Source organism: Bicyclus anynana, chromosome 19 (assembly GCF_947172395.1).
Source record: "Bicyclus anynana chromosome 19, ilBicAnyn1.1, whole genome shotgun sequence".
NCBI lineage: Eukaryota > Metazoa > Arthropoda > Insecta > Lepidoptera > Nymphalidae > Bicyclus > Bicyclus anynana.
Window position 1 is genome coordinate 2,192,752 of NC_069101.1, and position 17,259 is coordinate 2,210,010.

Consider the following 17,259-nt stretch of genomic DNA (forward strand, 5'->3'; position numbering starts at 1 on the left):
CCGGTTGCTCGGTCGAATGCCTATTTGATTTGCAAACTAAACCGTTCGAGCCAAGCTAGCCGCCCCCCCTGGTAGCACAGCCAGTCATTTGTTATTCTCAACGCAGACGACACGCCGATACAACACAGCGAGATTGTTAATCGATTTTCCACATCTAAAGGTAAGGAAGTAGGTCTACAGTTTACTGTAATATTATGCATGTATTTAAAATTTACACTATGTACTATTTACTTTTTTCTACGAGCGTTTGAGTTTGAAAGACAGGAGTCTATAATTTTTATCGCAGAAAAAGCCGGCCGGTGTTTTAACGATGAAAACGAATAATAATATCGTAGAACATTCTCGCGGTTAAGTGGAATTTAGGAAGTTGTTTTGTACGAGTTAATGATAATAATTATTATATCATGAACTAGTACAAATGATATTTTTACATACTTTACTTACTAATGTTATAGAGGTAAAGTTTGTCGTATTAGTTAGGGTTATATCTGGTTCTACTGACACGATTTTGAAAATTCTTTTACCATTACAAAGCCACGTTATTTGTGAGTGTTATAGCTTATACTTTACGTGAACGGGAACGGCAGGACGTAGGCTAGTTATAACAATTTTGTGTGTTTGTGTTTTTGTTGTGTACACCCAATATCACAAGTCCTGGGACCTGCTCGAGGAGTTTCCTCTACCACAAAATAATAATACAAACACTGTCCCGTCACGTCATATAATAGGAATTTACACAATTGTTTTTTTTTAATGCACAATAAAAAAACTGTAATCTTAAATTACTACGTGAATTTATAAACATTCCTCGTTGTATTATCGGATGCAATATTTATGACATTTTTGAAATAAGGTGCGGCTGTCCCTACGCGTGGTTGTACATGCGCGTAGTGCCTCGCCGTCACGCCCCTTCGTAACCGGTGATACCTAAAATCTTAAATTGTGCTTTGAGCTGAATCACGATGTTCGGAATCGTTATAAATATTGCATCGGACTTACCTACCTAAGAGCCGTGATAGCCCAGTGGATATGACCGCTGCCTCCGATTTTCAGGTGTGTGTTCGAATCCGGTCCGGGGCATGCACCTCCAACTTTTTCAATTGTGTGCATTTTAAGAAATTAAATATCACATGCCTCAAAACGGTGAAGGAAAAACATCTTGAAGAAACCTGCATACCAGAGAATTTTCATAATTATGTGTGTGTGTGAAGTGGACTATATCCTATATGGCCTAACCCCTCTCATTCTGAATTTCTGAGAGGAGACTCGAGCACAGCAGTGAGCCGAATATGGGTTGATGTTAATGATGGTAGGTATCATCATAATTTAATACCTAGATACCTACATTATTTACAGTTAGTTAACGTGTGTTTGTTTAGTTTAGCCACACTTGAGGTGATGCTTAATATTTACTGATAATATACGAGTATCTAGATAATTTAGCGTGTATCATAAATTCGATGCACAGGCACTATCATCGTTAGGTAGCTAAGTTGTCTTTAATAAAAATATTTGCTATGTTTTTTTTAAGGAGACTAAGCTAGAATAATTTAAATCTAATGTATGTGTGGGTACTTGAAAAATATCAGTCTTGAGCATTGTATCCATGGGGGTGAAACTTCCGCACAGTTTTACGTAAAATATTTTGTATGAAGTGCTGCTCTCCAGCGCTCACGGTACAAAAACCTAAGCAAAGTTTTCTCAGGCACAATATAGATGGCACGCATGAAGCCACATTATTTGATTAATCACTCCTGTTCAAACTATAAAAATTTAAAAAAATATAGTTTCAAATATGACAGTTTAGCTGTCTTTGAATTTTTTCTGTTGTTGCTATTATGACATGTTGTTTAAAACTTGGTGACAGTGGTGAACGAAAAATATTAAAATAAGATGTAATCGGTACAAATAAGTGATTAAAATGGGTATTACTTGTGGAGTTGGTGTGCATAGTTAATAATTAACCATGGAACATGCTCGACCACCATCGGAATTATGCTTAGAAGGCGGCCCGGTGTGTCGCGAAACGGCGTGGCGAAAATGTCGCCAGCAATTTTACGTGTTCTTAAAGGTGACCAGTGTGTAGATGTTATCAGTGGTTATTTATAATCATAAAAGTCAATATTCATAGTTGGTGCACTAATGTTATCAGGCTGCTGAAGTGCATTAAGATATTTTCATAATCACAAAAGAAAAAATAAATCGTTGAATAATAAGGATCTTCTTTTTTTTCTTTGATTAAAAATCCTTTAATATTTGAAGGTTTATTGTAGTTTGTTTTCCTTATTACTATATATTTATAAAATTTGGCTATTTTAACTATTTAGGTATATTAGTATTATATAGTGAAATATTAAATGTTTACATTAATTTTTTTTTCATTAATAATATATAAGAATTAAGGAAATCAAACAGCAATAATCTTACAACTAAAAATATAAATTGTACTCGTAGAGGGAACGCCATCTATGGGTAGCCAATAAATCTAATTAGATTGCGCCATCTAGTGATCACGGTACATAACTTTTTTAAACTGAAATAAGAGTTGCGTATCTATCTCAATATATAATGTATCATCTATAATGTATCTGGTATATAGGTAAATAAATAGGGGTGGAGATGGTAACAGCAGTGGCGAAAACTTTGTGTTAGAAGTATCCACGCGGAGCACATAGTTCGAAGAGCTGATAGACGTTGGTGTCCCAAGGTGCTTGGAATAGTAACCCCGCACTATAAAGCGTAGTGTTGTCCCCCCCACCAGGTGGACTGACGACATCAGTCGTGTCGCTGGATGCAGACGGCTCGGGATGTGTGGAAGTCCCTACAAAAGGCCCATTTTCTGCAGTGGACGTCCATCCATTTATATAATAATGGTGATGGTGATGATGGCAATTCACAAACTTATCTAACCCGGTGGCAAAAGTTTGAACTAACGCAAAAGGTATATGAACTAACGCGGCTGTCGCCAATTCGTAAAACATTTTAATATGTGACAACAGCGAAACCCTCAACGGGCTAGATAAGTTCGTGGCACTAAGGTTACCTATATCAATGGGTGCTGATCATAACAAAGACCATTTAGATTAAATCCAGATCCTTCGTAATAGTCGAGCTATTGAGGTTACAAGTTTATTGTTGTTAGAGTAACTCTTCCGGAAACAACATCATATTATCTATCGTACGTTCGTATTCATTCTACAACAGGAAGTCAGTACAATTTAAACGGATCGTCAATGAAACACAGATGTTCGGATTATAGGGTACATACTCGTTCCTATTGAAATCAGGTATAAATTGTGATGAATCCTGGTGATCCCAGAACTCGTTTGGGGCTAAAAAATCACCCAATTTTTATTTAAAAGAATATTTGCCATACAATTTAATTACACGACCAATATTTCTTTTAGACTGTGTACGATAATAGTCTAGCATGCGAATCATAAATTTTTGGTGATATTATGATAATTATAATTTTAGAGCCTCAATAACTCAAAGGTAAAGCGGTCAGACTCAGACAGACAGAAGTGTTGGCTCGATCCGCCCCGTTGGACTATTTCGTGCCCTTTGTCGTTTCGTAGTTTGGCTGATGGGAGGCTTAGGCCGTGGCTAGTTACCACCCTACTGGCAAACTGGCAAAGACGTACCGCCAAGCGATTTAGCGTTCCGGTACGATGTCGTGTAGAAACCGAATGGGTGTGGATTTTCATTCTCCTCCTAACAAGTTAGCCCGCTTCCACCTTAGATTGCATCACCACTTACCATCAGGTGAGATTGTAGTCAAGGGCTAACTTGTAAAGAATAAAGGATAAAAAAAAACCCATTCCTAATACAGTCTTTCTCGACTAGTTGGAGAAGAATAGGAATATTGGTCATATTTAAAAGATTTATTTAATAAAATAAGATATGAAGAAATAAGCCCGCCTCCTAAGAATTGAGGTTTTAATTAAATTAAAAAAAAAGTCGATTGAAATTGCCCTTTAACTTCTGTACCCTTCTTTAGTCGTAGGATATTGTAGGTTAAATTCTGGTTTGAGATGGGTGTTCAAGGATTTTGATTGGACAATTATGTAATTAAAAAAAATATCTTTAATAGCAGTACAATGCCGAAAACCACAGTTTACTACTTCCCCCTGAAGGCGCTCGGTGAAGGGATCCGTCTCCTGCTGGCTTATGGAGGCGAGGAGTTCGAAGACCGCAGGGTGGCTAAGGAAGAATGGCCAGAAATGAAGCCCAGTAAGTAAAGATTAATCTATCTACACACAAAAGCTCCGATATCCCAGTGGATATCGCCTCCGCCTTCGATTCAGAGGGCGTATAGATTGGAATCCGATCCAGAGCTTGCACATCTAACTTTTAAAAATTAACTATCACGTGCCACAAACAGTGAATAAACATCGTGAAGAAATCTGCATAACTGAGAATTTTCTTAATTCTCTGTGTGAAATCTGCCAATGCATTGGGCCAGCGTTTTAGACTAACCCCTCTCATTCTGAGAGGAGACTCGTGAGACAAACACGGGTTGTTAATGACACTTTAATAATATGAGAAACATATCTCTTCTTTGAAAATAACTTTGAAAAACCAAAAGAGAACATCACAATTTCTGAAATTATCGCGCAGATCAAGCAATACTTGAAGCAAGATAATATCGACAAGGTTATTCCTCAACAATTAGCATTACTGTGGCTCATAAGGAAGTATGCTGGTATTGTTGCTGTTAAAATTACAGGCATCTGAAACTTGTATATATGATGACCACAGAGCAGTGTGACTATCTAAAAAACCATGATTGCAAAAACGAAAATATGGTCTAAACGACGTAGTGACTCATGTTTCGAATTATTTACCGAGATAACATAATTAACAGACAGAACCCCTTTAAAAGATTTATCTATTTCTTGCATCAATGTTTTGGTATTGTACGCAAATCTTAATGTGACCCTCTTGAAAAATCCGTTCTTAAAGGACGTTTACTAACTATAAACCTCTCTGCCATTGATTAATAAACCTCATTGCTATGATTTCGTGATGAGTGACCTTCCTTTTATGTTTAAATTAGTACCTACCTTATTTCTCATGCATGGTGCAACCACAAGGTGCCATCAGAGTGTACAGTAAGTACTTTAAAGGGTATGTTTACATTTCCAGAGATGCCTTTCGGCCAAATGCCAATCCTGGAGATCGACGGCAAGAAGTACGCGCAGAGTTCGGCCGTGGTGCGCTACCTCGGCCGCAAGTACGGACTCAGCGGGAAGGACATCGAGGAAGACTTCGAGATCGATCAGAGCGTTGAGTTCTATACCGACATTCGCACAAGTAAATATCGTTTTTTATCAAACTAATGAACTCCTGCGACTTCGTCTGCGTAAGTCGCAGGTCGCCAGGCATGGTACGAATAGGTATACCTTACTAGCCGATGCTATAATAAGAGGACAACTATAATAAGAAGGAAAACATGAGCTTTTCAATGCACAAAGGCACTGCTTACCTTGAGGTCTCATTAGGCACATGAATGTGTAGTATTTTGACCAGTTAAACAGAAGTGAGTTTTTGAGTGTGGTGAGTTTATGGTTAAAATCTTTTTCTATAAATAGCAAGGCCTGGCTTTGCGGAGGTCTATAGTGGTAATGATGAATAAAGCATTACTAACTCTCAACTAATATCTGCAGAAGCCGGTGCTGTCTTCCACGAGCAGAATGAAGAAGCGAAAGCGAGGATGCAGGCAGAGCTGGAGAAGAATTACTATCCCTTTGCGCTGAAGAAGTTGGATGAGATCATCAAGAAGAACAACGGACATTTGGCTCTTGGAAAGGTATTTTATGAATTAAATACTTATTACGTCTTGTGATTTCACCTGCATAGTTCCTGCGGGAATCATCATCATCATTAACAGCCGATGGACGTCCACTGCTGAACATAAAGCTCTTGCATGGACTCGAGCCGCCAGCATCCAGCGGCTCCCTGCAAGCTGCTTGATGTTCTCGGTTCACCGAGTGGTGGGTCGACCTACTGCGCTATCCAGTGCAGGTTGCCATTCCAGAACTTTGGCACCCCAACGTCAATCGGCTCTTTGAAATATGTGGCTTGCCCATTGCCACTTTTTGCGCCATGTCGGTGACTTTGGTTTTTCTATGGATGTTCTCATTTCTGATTCGATTACGCAGATAAACTCCATGCATAGCTTGTCTCATTATCCGCTAAGAGTGACTTTGAGCCTTTTTATATGACCCATAGATAGCGACCAAGTCTCAGATACGTAGCTTATCACTCAGAGAAGTGAGGATTCAAGAGTATTGGTATAGAGGATCCAAGAGTATGTTTCAAGAGCTGTGAGTCAGCTCTTGAAATAGTTAATAAATATACTTAAACAATACACATCACTATCTAGCCCCAAAGTAAGCATACAGAGTAGCTTGTGTTATGGGTGCTAAGATAGTTGATATTATAATATTAATATACAATTATATACTACATATAAATACTTATATAATGTATAAATACACACAGACACTGGAAAACACCCATGCCCATCACACAAATATTTTCCAGTTGTGGGAATCGAACCCACGGCCGTGGATGCAGAAAGCAGGGTCACTACCAACTGCGCCACGCGGCCGTCCAATTCAAGATGAATTAGAATTTTTAGTAACTTTTTTAATATCAATAAATTTGTTTTTCAGTTGACTTGGGCAGACTTCTTATTCGCGGGCATGTACGATTGCTTCAAGAAGATACTGCAAGTGCCAGATCTTGATGAGAAGTATCCCAGCTTCAAGAAGATACAGGACACAGTATACGCTATCCCCAAGGTCAAGGCGTTTGCTGACAAAGCACCTAAAGCAGACTATTAAATACTTCTCATATTGTGTACCTTACTATATAATATCTTGTTATACATGTTATGTTGTTTGATTAAAGATTTTTTTTATTTACTCAGTTTTTTTGTTTGAATTGCTATTTATTATAAAGTAGTGGCTCAAAGTCACTCGGCGAGCGATGGAGCGAGCTATGCTTGGAGTTTCTCTGCGTGACCGAATCAGAAATGAGGAGATCCGCAGACGAACCTAAGTCACTGACATAGCTCAGCGAGTTGCGAAGCTGAAGTTGCAATGGGCAGGCCACATAGTTCGAAGACCCAATGAACGTTGGGGTCCTAACCGACCCGGCACCGGAAAGCGCAGTGTTGATTGACCCCCCACTAACTGGACCGAAGACATCAGGCAGGTTGCAGGGAGCCGCTGGATGTTTGGAAGTCCATGCAAGAGGCCCATGTCCAGCAGTAGACGTCCATTGGCTGATAATGATGATGATGATGATGAAAACGTTTTATTTACGTATGCAGCTGAGACTTGGAACTATCAAATCAGCTGATCGGTATTGCTATACGCCTTCGAAATGTGGTGTTGGCGAAGAATGCTTCGTATTCCGTGGACACTTGGACAGTGCATTGGTGCAATATTAAGAAAGATTTTCATTTGGCAAACACAACAAATAGTTTTACAATGTATAATAGTGAGAGGATAGATGTTGATGATTTTGTTTAACTTGTTATAGATTCTGGAACTAGAAATATAAAATTTAAATACTATGTGAGATCTTCTTTTATTTAGATTATTATGTTTCCGTAAAACAGTTTGAATAATATAAATTTGACGAACTGTAAGCACATTGCAATCCTTGTATAACTCTTAAGTAGTATCTGTAGGGTTTGTAAGTCATAACTTTTAAGATGGCCCTTTGGGCTCTCTCAATACTCAATATTGATTTTTTATAGCTGCCTCCCCAAACAGTGATACAGTAACCAAGTATTGCGCAAGAGCCATAGTAAACAGTTAAAATATCGTAGTATCGGTCGTATTTATATACTTTTATGGAATTATCTTCATATATTGTTGTAAATAAATCGTACTGCTTCTATTTGAAAAATAATGCAAAAAATTCTCACTTTGTATTTCAAAATTGCTTCGCTAACAATCTTACCCTGTAACTGTATACAAATTGGAGATGATACTCGTAGATCATTCCAAATCTTAGCCACAGTGAATCGAAAGCATCCCCTAATCGCGGTTGATCAACCGGCTTCACGATTCGATCCTTCCGCCAGAGCAGCCGTTCACACAGGTAGATTAAATAAATAAAATAAAAAAAAAAAACAGAAAAAAAAAGGTGGGTCGGTTACCTCGCAAAATTCTCCGTATCAGCATTATCAAGTACAAACTTCTACGTGATTTCATATTCATAGTTTTGTGTTTATTTAGTATCGGTGTAATGAAGACGTTGACGATGACAATAATGATAATGGTGATGGTGATGATGACAGGCTAAGTTATCTGACCCGGTGGCGAAAGCTGGAACTAACGAAAATACATAATCTCATTGTGAAAACGCTAAACATCAAACATGTGATAACAGCGATATTCGCTATGGGCCAGATAAATTCGTGGCATTGAAGTTACCTATATAAATGGGTGGTTATCGTACCAAAAATCATTTAGATTAAATTCAGATCCTTCATACTAGTGGAACTATTGAGGTTTCAAGTTTATTGTTGTTAGAATAACTCTTCTGGAAACAACTTCATAATATCTATTGTACGTTCGTATTCGTTCTGCAACAGGAAGTGGGTACGTAATTGAGTATCAGTTTTTTTTTTATTCTTTACAAGTTAGCCCTTGACTACAATATCACCTGATGGATGATGCATTCTAAGATGAAAGTGGGCTAACTTGTTAGGAGGAGGATGAAATTCCACATTCCTTTCGGTTTCTACACGACATCGTACCGGAACGCTAAATCGCTTGGCGGTACGTCTTTGTCGGTAGGGTGGTAACTAGCCACAGCCGAAGCCTCCCATCAGCCAGACCTGGACCAATTAAGAAAACCTCAATCGGCCCAACCAGGGATCGAACCCAGGACCTCCGTCTTGTAAATCCACCGCATATACCACTGCGCCACGGAGGCCGTCAGTAAGTACAATTTAAACGCATCGTTAAAGAAACACAGATGCTGACATATTGAAGTCAGGTATAAATTGTGATGAATCATGATGATTCCAGAACTCGATTGGGGCCAGAAAAATATATGCGATATATTTTTTATAACCAATATTTCTGTTCATCTCCAATTACACCTTGTTAGGAGTGGGTACGAAAATAGTCTAGAAGGCATTCACCATGAATTTTCAGTGTAATTCTAATATAATAATTATAATTTTAGAGCGTCAATAGCTCAACGGTAAAGCGGTCGTGCTCATCACCGAAGGGTGGTGGTTTGATCTTCGTCCCGTTGCACTATGGTCGTACCCATTCCTAATACAGTCTTTCCAGACTAGTTGGAGGGGAATGGAAATATTGGTCATATTTAAATGAATTGGAAATGGCAAATATTCTTTTTAAAAAAAGGGGCAAAAAAATATAGCAAGAAATAAGTCCGGCTTCTGAAAATTGAGGTTTTAATTAAATTAAAAATTGCCGATTGAAATTGGCCTTTAACTTCTGTACCCTGCTTTAGTCGTAGAAGATGGGTGATATTTATACCTTCAAGGTAAGGCTTGATTGGACAATTATGTAATAAAAAAAATAACTTTAATAGCAGTACAATGCCGAAGACCACAGTCTACTACTTCCCCCTGAAGGCGCTCGGTGAAGGGATCCGTCTCCTGCTGGCTTATGGAGGCGAGGAGTTTGAAGACCGCAGGGTGACTAGCGAGGAATGGCCAGAAATTAAACCCAGTAAGTAAAAATGAATATATCTACACTATACCAAATGCCGTGATAGTCCAATGGATATTGATCCGGAGGATGTAGATTCGAATCCGATCTAGGGTATGCATCTCCAACTTTAAAAAAAATAAATATCACGTGCCTCAAACGATGAATAAACATCGTGAGGAAATCTGCATACCTGAGAGTTTTTTTAATCCTCTATCTATGTGAAGTCTGCTAATCCTCATTTGGCCAGCGTATTAGGCTAACCCCGCTCATTCTGAGAGGAGAATCGTAATCGACAGTGAGCCAAATACGGGTTGTTAATAACATTATACTAATAAGAAAAACCAAAATATATCTTTTTTGAATAGAACTTTGCAGAACCAGCAGCAATGTTCGCGCAGATTAAGCTAAACCTGAAGCAAGATATCTCAACGGCAATGAGATGGTCATTCCTGCCATAAATCAGCATTGCTGTGTACCATTAGGAAGTTACCGTTATATTAGCCGGTGAAATTACAAGCACCTGAGGAATTTACACACACAATTTATGTAATGTAATGATGACGGAAGAGCAGTGATAGCCCAGTGGATATGACCTCTGCCTCCGATTCCGGAGGGTGTGGGTTCGAATCCTGTCCGGGGCATGCACCTCCAACTTTTCAGTTGTGTGCATTTTAAGAAATTAAATATCACGTGTCTCAATCGGTGAAGGAAAACATCGTGAGGAAACCTGCATACCAGAGAATTATCTTCATTCTCTGCGTGTGTGAAGTCTGCCAATCCGCATTGGGCCAGCGTGGTGGACTATTGGCCTAACCCCTCTCATTCTGAGAGGAGACTCGAGCTCAGCAGTGAGCCGAATATGGGTTGATGACGACGACGAATGATGACGGACACAAAGCATTGTGACTAACTAAATAGTGTTAGATGATTGCAAAAACGAAAATATGATCTACCGGACGTAGTGAGTAGTGACTCATGTTTAGAATCAAACACCGAGATAACATAATTAGCAGACAAAGATTGTTTTCATCTATTTCTTGCGTCAGTTTTTATTGTAATAAACGTAATTAAAGTGTTTTTCAGATAGCATGGATAAGGGTCGGTCGGTTAGACTTTCATAATACTAATACTACTATTACTATTCGCTGAAACACGGCAAACTTTCAAGAGTGAATCGAACTGTCCCCCGCACCATCCTACAGGAAACGACGGCCTCCGTGGCGCAGTGGTATGCGCAGTGGACTTACAAGACGGAGGTCCTGGGTTTTATCCCCGGCTGGGCTGATTGAAGTTTTTTGTCATCCTACTCCTAACAAGTTAGCCCGCTTCCATCTTAGATTGCATCGTGACTTACCATCAGGTGAGATTGTAGTCAAGGGCAAACTTGTACAGAATAAAAAAACTTATTTCTCATGCATGCAGCAAACATGCAAAACATGGCAGAGTACAGTAAGTACTTTAAAGGGTTTGTTTACTTTTTAGAGATGCCTTTCGGCCAAATGCCAATCCTGGAGATCGACGGCAAGAAGTACGCGCAGAGTTCGGCCGTGGTGCGCTACCTCGGCCGCAAGTACGGACTCAGCGGGAAGGACATCGAGGAAGACTTCGAGATCGATCAGAGCGTTGAGTTCTATACCGACATTCGTACAAGTAAATATTCTAACAATATAGTAATATTCGTTTTTTATCAAACTATCGAACGTCCGCGACTTTGTCCGTGAGTAAATGATAACTAGATACGTTAAATTTTTTTAGAAGATGTACTAAAAGTACCTATATTATTTCCATCTTTTTTCCTTTTGAAAATCACAATTTTTTTCTAAACATCATTTGCTGTTAATGAATGTATTAAGAGTAAGAGATATAATATGACAGATTTTAAAACTACTCCGGAAGAAAGTACCTAGATAAGTAAAATACCTAGATAAGGCTGGTTTTAGAATCACGCTGACCGGACGCTGACCGTCGGGGCTGACAGCTCAGCTACGCGTTATTCTGAAACGATCTGAAAAAAATGTTCTACGGATCCCTGACTAATAGCATAACTGACCCTTACTTCTGCAGAAGCCCGTGCCGTCTTCCACGCACAGAATGAAGAGGCAAAAGCGAAAATGCAGGCAGAGCTGGAGAAGAATTACTATCCCTTCGCGCTGAAGAAGTTGGACGAGATCATCAAGAAGAACAACGGACATTTGGCTCTTGGAAAGGTATTTCATGAATAATAATTTATTCATGAATAATAATTTGTTGAAACACAGATTCATACATAATTATGTAGGTACCTATATACCATACCATACTCGAGACTCTTTTGTATGCAACATGCCTTATGCATGGACTTGCATACAAAAGAGTCTCGAGTCTCCAGCGGCTCGCTGCAAACCGCTTAATGTCCGCCAGTGTAATGTGCTGGAGCAAATTGGGACCCCAACGTCCATCGGCTCTTCGAACTATATGCCCTGCCCGTTGCCACTTCAACTTCGCAAGTCGCTGAGCTATGTCGGTCATTTTGGTCGGTTCTTCTGCGGAGCTCCTCATTTCTGATTCGATCACGCAAAGAAACTTCAAGCATAGCTCGCTCCATCGTCCACTAAGTGACTCTGAGCCTTCTTATGTGGGCCATAGTTAGCGACCAAGTCTCAGATCCGTAACTCATCACTGGCAACACGCACCGTTCGAAGACTTCCTTCTTCTGGACCTGAGGAATTTTAAGGCACTAAGGATTCAGTAGTATAAACGTAGAGGATTGAAAAGTATATTTTAAAATTTCTGAGTCAGCTTATGAAAACGAATTACAATTTTAGTAACTTTTTTCAATATCAATAAATTTGTTTTTCAGTTAACCTGGGCAGACTTCTTATTCGCGGGCATGTACGATTGCTTCAAGAAGCAATTGCAAGTGCCAGATCTCGATGAGAAGTATCCCAGCTTCAAAAAGCTACAGGATACAGTATACGCTATCCCCAAGGTCAAGGCGTTTGCTGACAAAGCACCCAAGGCAGACTTTTAGTGGCATTACGTCTCATATTGTGTACCTTATTATATATGTTATGTTGTTGGATAAAAGCTTTTTTATTTACTCCATTTTTTGTTCGAATTGCTATTTAGTATAGCGTTTTATCTATGTATGCAGCTGAAAGCTGCTGCGTACGTCAAAGCGTAAGTGAAGGCAATTAGCCTTCACTTACGCTTTGACGTATGTTAGTTGACATTTACGAAATTGAGATTCTATGTAACAAATGTCATCCGGTGCCTGGTGGATATCATACAGTAGGTAGATCATCGATCGTAGATCGTTAGATGGGCCTCAAAGCGTCGCGGAATTGTCATGGGTTTGGCACATTGAGTACGTCATCACTCGTAACACATTTATCTTTATACTCTCGTCTTTCCTTGTCGGATTTCAGCTGTTATCACCTCAAGGGCAAGGGGGCGCCACCATTGGAGAGGTAATAACAGCTGATATCCGGCAAGGAAAGACGAGTGCTTCTCTCAAGATGGATTCCGGACATTGATGAAAAAATAATAGGTAAGTTTTATTGGTAGTTAAAACTCTCTATTATTTAAATTTTCAGGTAAGCTGAGCAACTGATGCTCGCAGTCAATTCGGACACTGTGATGATTTTGAATGATGAAATAACCAATACAATAGATGTGTAAAACTGACAGGGCAACTATACATATCGAATCAAATATCAACACATCGAAGGCAGCGTCGGAATTGTCTTCTGAAGAACTGTCTATTAAGTCCATTAACAATGTGCTTGTTGAATTATTCATAATAACAGTTAATATTTTGAAATAACAATACCCTTTATTACAAAATCCTACAAAATGCGTGAGAACACTAGGACGATCGTCATAAAACTGAACATAATGTATCATCTATGAAACTGAAGTCAAAATATACATTTCTCAGTTTGTGGTGGCTTGCTATAGGTAATATATATTATATTAAGGCATATTAAAATATATTATAGCTAAGTCTGTGACGGGCTTAAATCTACGACACGTGAAGGCTGTTTATGAGAGCTTATAATAATAACTAACAGACGCCTGCGACTTCATCCGCGTGGCAATCAATATAAAGTTTGAGCCCCTACTTCACCACTTTAAGGGTTGATTTTTAAAAATTCTTGAATCACATTATATTTCGTATTTTCTTTTATGATTTACGAACAAATTTTTAAAACTGTAACTCTAAAAATTAAGGACTTTCCATACAAACTTTCAACCACTATTTCACTCCCTTTTATTTTTATCATCAAAAACTACCCTATGTTTTGCTACAAAATCCCATTTATCATAATATGAAAATTCATCATGATCGGTTAAGTTGTATTGCCGTGAACAGATAACAGACAGACTAACTTTCGCATTTATAAAATTAGTATAGATAATATTGCATATTTTTCAACATTATCAAAAGTAAATATATGTCTTTTTTAGCTGTAAGAAGCTTAATACAATATAAGAGTTTTATAATGTAGTCATAAAACTTGAAAAAGAAGTACTAGGTAAGAAGTAGGTACTGGAAAAATCACGCTTTAAATATAAAAATAAAAAAAATAATTCTTACACGCGTTGTATTTATTGTAGATACATAAGAATTATTATTATTTGCAGTGATGCTCAAAGGAATCCTATCGGTATTAGTTAGCATAAGAACTAAAATGAAATCGGTTAATAAGAGATCATAAAACTTTGAATTTTCCTTCAAAACGCTATCTATATGTAAGGTTCGAGTATTATAAAAACTAGTAGGTTATCAGCTCATGCATTCTGTAAAGTTACAGCGATGTGACATCGCTCATTTCCATGGTAACATCGTTGTTTCGACACAAATAAATCAAGTCCACACAAGGTAACTGCTGTGAATCGATGAGGAGTTCCCTCATCTGTGCTTCGGCTCCATCATCAGAATGACACCAGACCTACATTGAATTGTAGTGCGTTAAAATACTTAATGAAAACATTAACAAACGCACTAGTTGTTAATGTCCACTAGTTGTCCCTATAATATTCGAAAGTTCCCCTCGATTTCTCCAGGATCCCATCATCAGATCCTTACATGATTACTATGGGACCAACTGAAACGCATACATTCTCAAACGAAAAAAGAATTTTTCAAATCGGTTTAGGCGTCTTCGCGTAATCGGGTAATAAAAAAAGATTAGATTTTTTTGAAGTCTAACTGACTTCAAAAAATATCTAATCTTTTTTTTATTACGCGATTAAAAACGCGAATAAAAAAGCACTCATTTCTAGGAATAATTAGCTAGCATCTCAATCAACTAATGTACATTGATTGACAAAATCTAGACTATCATGGACAAAGCCAAGAGCAAAAGCTAGTAGTTATGTGACTAAGTTTAAACACTATACAAATCTAATCGATCCATCATTTTAATTATTGCAATTAGGTATTAAGATTTTGCAATTAGACATTGGATCTTAATAACTAATAAGCATTACTGAGTATGATGCTAAATTTGTAATCATATTAGACCAATAGCCAGCGTTAGCCAGAACTACCTCATTTTCATCATTAACAACTCATATTCGGCTCACTGTTGAGTACGAGTTTCCTCTCACTATGAGTGAGTTAATAGTCTAACCACGCTAGCCAAATACGGATTGGCAGACTATACACACATAGAGAATAAGGAAAATCCTCAGCCGTGATAGCCCAGTGGATATGACCTCTACCTTCGATTCAGAGTGTGTGTGCCCATATTAGGAGTGTGGATTTCACCCTACTCCTAACAAGTTAGCCTGCTTCCATCTTAGATTGCATCATCACTTACCATCAGGTGAGATTGTAGTCAAGGGCTAACTTGTAGAGAATAAAAAAAAACCGTTTTCGATCGCACTTGACTACAGGGGCATATCCTCAATTGTCCAAACAAATAAATAAATATATGCAATACAATAAGAAGGCTCTCAGAGTCACACAGCGGGCGATGGAAAGAGCTATGCTTGGAGTATCTCTGAAGTGGCAATGGGCGGGGCACATAATTTGAAGAGTCGATGGGTCCCAAGGTGCTGGAATGGCGACTCTGCAGTGAAAACTCAGTGTTGGTCGACCCCCCACCAGGTGGACTGACGACATCAAGCGAGTCGCAGGGTTAGCAGATGGCTCTGTATCGTGATGTTTGGACGTCCTTACAAAGGGCCTATGTCCTGCAGTGGATGTCCATCGGCTGATACGACGATGATGATGATGAAATACACACAATGTCACTATTTAATACCAAAGTAGGTTTTCAGTTGTGTGCATTTTAAGAAATTAAATATCACGTGTCTCAAACGGTGAAGGAAAAACATCGTAAGGAAACCTGCATATCAGAGAATTTTCTTAATTCTGAGTATGTAAAGTCTGCCAATCCGCATTGGGCCAGCGTGGTGAACTATTGGCCTAACCCCTCTGATTCTGAGAGGAGACTCGAGCTCCGCAGTGAGTAGAATATGGGTTGATAATGATGATAGATTTAGTCAAATACATATAAATTTAGGAAGGTCTAACTGTGATAGGCTTTCGCTGATTTTTGGTACGGCAAAGTCAGTGACCCGCGCTCTACCAATACCAATAAATAGTTATTGAAACACTGCGGTATCCCATACAGTGCTCAACCGGCGTTATCGCATGTACTAATAGGAACTGCGTGGTTGTCGCTATTTGTTATTAGTACGAATAAATCACAGTAGGTACTCGGTATTCGCAAAGTCAACCGTGACGTTTTAAAAGTGCTTGTAAACCAACGACCGTTTTCAATAATCTATCTTTTTTTCCGTATACAGAAGGGGAAATCCTCATGGACACCTAGCTGAGTTAGACAGTGCCGGACTCTTACCGGCTAAATACCCTCCTGTCGCCCTGTTTTCCGAGTACCCGCCTTTCAACCTAACATGGGAAACATTGTTGTCTTGTTGTCTGTCTTTCTTCTTTTCTCTTCCTTTTCCTTTTCTATCATGATTCGTGACTCTCTCCAAGAAGTCAGCTCTCTTCCAATTATTCGCAGTTTCCAACATTTTAAATATAATGTTTTCTTCCGAAATAATAACCTTTTCCGTTCAAAGTTCTTCAATAACCTATGTATCCGCCATTTCGTTTACTAAAGTTATGAAAATCTATTTTTCTGTTTTTATCTGATTTTCAATAACCTACTGACAGATAGTTTTACTATGTAAAGAGAGTTTGACTGTTACTGATAATCGAGGATACCTATCTATCCGCCATTTCGATTACTAAAGTTAAGAAAATCTATCTTTCTGTTTTTATCTGCTTTTCAATAACCTACTGACAGATAGTTTTACTATGTAAAGAGAGTTTGACTGTTACTGATAATCGAGGATACCTATCTATCCGCCATTTCGTTTACTAAAGTTAAGAAAATCTATTTTTCTGTTTTTATCTGATTTTCAATAACCTACTGACAGATAGTTTTACTATGTAAAGAGAGTTTGACTGTTACTGATAATCGAGGATACCTATCTATCCGCCATTTCGTTTACTAAAGTTAAGAAAATCTATTTTTCTGTTTTT

At 38.5% G+C, this 17,259-nt stretch overlaps 2 protein-coding genes across 3 annotated transcripts; both read left to right on the forward strand.

The window, feature by feature from the left end:
- On the forward strand, positions 1 to 6,932 carry LOC112054652 (glutathione S-transferase 2). 2 transcript variants are annotated; one of them, XM_024094500.2, is made up of 5 exons: positions 1 to 160; positions 4,097 to 4,233; positions 5,149 to 5,316; positions 5,670 to 5,812; positions 6,681 to 6,932. In XM_024094500.2, the coding sequence occupies exons 2-5, from the start codon at positions 4,101 to 4,103 to the stop codon at positions 6,849 to 6,851; spliced, it is 615 nt and encodes a 204-aa protein (XP_023950268.2). In that variant the 5' UTR covers positions 1 to 160; positions 4,097 to 4,100; the 3' UTR covers positions 6,852 to 6,932. The 2 variants fall into 2 exon arrangements, with proteins under 2 accessions (XP_023950268.2, XP_023950267.2); XM_024094499.2 differs by having other exon boundaries at positions 8 to 160; positions 4,094 to 4,233.
- A 2,527-nt stretch (positions 6,933 to 9,459) lies between these two features.
- On the forward strand, positions 9,460 to 12,784 carry LOC112054653 (glutathione S-transferase 2-like). Its single transcript, XM_052887446.1, has 4 exons — positions 9,460 to 9,731; positions 11,196 to 11,363; positions 11,778 to 11,920; positions 12,553 to 12,784. The coding sequence occupies exons 1-4, from the start codon at positions 9,599 to 9,601 to the stop codon at positions 12,721 to 12,723; spliced, it is 615 nt and encodes a 204-aa protein (XP_052743406.1). The 5' UTR covers positions 9,460 to 9,598; the 3' UTR covers positions 12,724 to 12,784.
- The last annotated feature ends 4,475 nt before the right edge of the window (positions 12,785 to 17,259 follow it).

Coding starts and splice junctions, on each gene's coding strand:
- LOC112054653 (XM_052887446.1), top strand. CDS start 9,599: ATGCCGAAGACCACAGTCTACTACTTCCCCCTGAAGGCGCTCGGTGAA. Junction 9,732..11,195: donor ATGGCCAGAAATTAAACCCA/GTAAGTAAAAAT, acceptor TTTACTTTTTAG/AGATGCCTTTCGGCCAAATG. Junction 11,921..12,552: donor GACATTTGGCTCTTGGAAAG/GTATTTCATGAA, acceptor TTTGTTTTTCAG/TTAACCTGGGCAGACTTCTT.
- LOC112054652 (XM_024094500.2), top strand. CDS start 4,101: ATGCCGAAAACCACAGTTTACTACTTCCCCCTGAAGGCGCTCGGTGAA. Junction 4,234..5,148: donor ATGGCCAGAAATGAAGCCCA/GTAAGTAAAGAT, acceptor TTACATTTCCAG/AGATGCCTTTCGGCCAAATG. Junction 5,813..6,680: donor GACATTTGGCTCTTGGAAAG/GTATTTTATGAA, acceptor TTTGTTTTTCAG/TTGACTTGGGCAGACTTCTT.